General features: G+C 48.1%; 1 protein-coding gene across 1 annotated transcript in view; it reads right to left on the reverse strand.

The window, feature by feature from the left end:
* Positions 1-1,865: 1,865 nt before the first annotated feature.
* T265_09982 (hypothetical protein) overlaps positions 1,866-2,222 on the reverse strand; it is a gene marked incomplete at both ends in the record, with an annotated part of 3,828 nt that continues 3,471 nt past the window's right edge. Inside the window, one exon of the mRNA XM_009176219.1 lies at positions 1,866-2,005. Coding sequence (XP_009174483.1) covers positions 1,866-2,005 — 140 coding nt within the window. The remainder of the gene's footprint in view (positions 2,006-2,222) is intronic.

A 2,222-nucleotide genomic window follows, 5' to 3' on the forward strand; every position in this document is an offset into this window, starting at 1 on the left:
CCATTTATTGGCCGCTAACTTGACCACAGCTGTGGTATCAACCAGTGTGGTTTTGTTCAAATATGATCACTTCTCAGTGAATCAAGCCTATGTTGAATTGGCAACTAAACACAGCTGTGGGATCAACCAGTGTGGTTTTGTTCAAATATGATCACTTCTCAGTGAATCAAGCCTATGTTGAACAGCAGAGCAGTGCTGTGATTCTGCTTCACTCTCATTGGGGATCCTCAGTAATGTGTATCCTACGAAATTCCAGCAGGCATTGTGAAACTTATGGCCTCCCAGCTAGTAGTTTCAGCCCATAACTCTTGAGCTAGTGTGATGAACTCACACTTCAGCATCCTATGCACCTGTTATTCTGTTCGAACTTTGATAGATATAACCGTCGTTCACGTGGCACCAAACCAAGTGTTGTGCCAAATTCTCCACTATGCAGTCGACGAAATCGACAACCTTTTGGTCCCCAAATAAAGTGAGTTTGAAAAAGTGACATTTATAACACTTTGCGTGCCGGAGTTTGCAAACCTCGCAACCAATTCTGGTAATGCATCGCGCCGACTTTTGCAGCAAATGGTGCCTCATTTTTCTCAAGTGGAATTCACAGTGATGCTACTTCCCATGTGCCTCAGGTTTTATGAGTCCGTTCACAACTTTCCTAGATTGAATCGCAATTCAAGTGCACGGAACAAACATCTCGTATCTTGTTTACAAAACAAAATATCCATATTCGCTTTGAACGCGTCTTCCTGAACGTTCCTGAATACTCAATGGCTGTTACCAATTTCCAGGAAACTGCTACAGAGCGAGCTCACAAATTCACAAATCGGGTCTCATTTCTCAACAGACACAGAAGATTTAACTGCAAACACATTATTCACATGCCTCATCAATAGTGTCCACCGTTACACACCTTTCTTCCTTGAAAATCGTTCACACGCTCTTGATTTACTTTCATCAGGTCGGCTTCAGCAGCGGGTTTACTTGGCCCCTCTCAGCTTGTATCATGCTCATTTACTCTTTTTGGTCCTCGATCGCCTTGAATTGTATGGACGTTCTCTCGGTGGTGGGTGACGAGAACAGAAGTTTGCCGTTGACTCCTCAGCTTTCGCGACTCCAGTCCACTCCTCACAGGATTCTGATGATCCCCCCATTTGGCCTTCTCGCCCATGTGAAATGGTCGTGACTTCCTACTTGCCGTTTTCTGCCTAGACCTTTCCTGAACGGCGGTCAAGTTTTCTCGTCCTCTCCTTGCTTTTTTCCATAGCTCGTCAGGAGACAAACCCGTTGCCGGCCACAACCCAATTTCTTGATCAACCGGAAGGCGCGGATGTCGACCGTACATCAGCATAAACGGGCACCTGCGCGAGGTTGATTTTGTGGTAGCAGGATGAGCTAGCAAAACAGTTGGCAAGTTCACGTCCCAGTCACCTCCTTTGGCTGCAAGCCACTCCTTGATCGTTCGGTTATTACATTCAGTAGGGCCATTTGTTTGCGCGTGGTATGGTACCGTCCTAAGCCGTCTGATATCCAGCAATTCCCAAACTGTTAGCTCTCGAAGCAAGGCCCCTGATTGGTTACGATCTTTTTTGGCACCCCATGGTTGGCCAAAGTGTGATGCATTACCACTCCGCTGATGTTAGTCGTCCGCTGATAAGGCACGGCTGCCGCATCGATCCACCGCGACAGGTGTTCTGTCAGTATCACGTTATATTCATTCCCACATGTTGTCACCGGAGGGGCCCCAGTGAAGTCAACTGACCAAAATTTGCCAATTTCTGATGGAGGAATGGGTTCCATGGGATGAGTTGTTCCTGTCGTATCCCCTTTCATTTTCTGGCACCGCTTACAGTTCGACACATAATCCATTACCCACTTCTCATCCCGGACGATTGGGCCCTATGCCGAAGTAAGTTATACGTCTGTGTGCATCCTCTATGTGCCATCTCATGGCATGCAACGATAAGCTTCCGTCCGAAGACGTGAGGTATCACGGGCAGCGCAACATCTGGATCAATGGTGTTCCAGGAAATTATGCCAGCATCATTCAGTCACAGCCGATCACGGTGACTCTGGAACTGGTGGCGCCACACTCTATCTAGTCGTCAAAGCGCTGGCGAAGAACACAGTCGGGCTAGGTCCGGGTACCGTCTTGGCCGCCTTGAACCGGCTCGTCACCTACTGGCGGTCGGCTGGCGTGTCAAACTCCGCTGCAAGGACTTCCT

This window comes from Opisthorchis viverrini (genome assembly GCF_000715545.1).
Source record: "Opisthorchis viverrini unplaced genomic scaffold opera_v5_329, whole genome shotgun sequence".
In the NCBI taxonomy this organism is placed as follows: Eukaryota; Metazoa; Platyhelminthes; class Trematoda; order Opisthorchiida; family Opisthorchiidae; genus Opisthorchis; species Opisthorchis viverrini.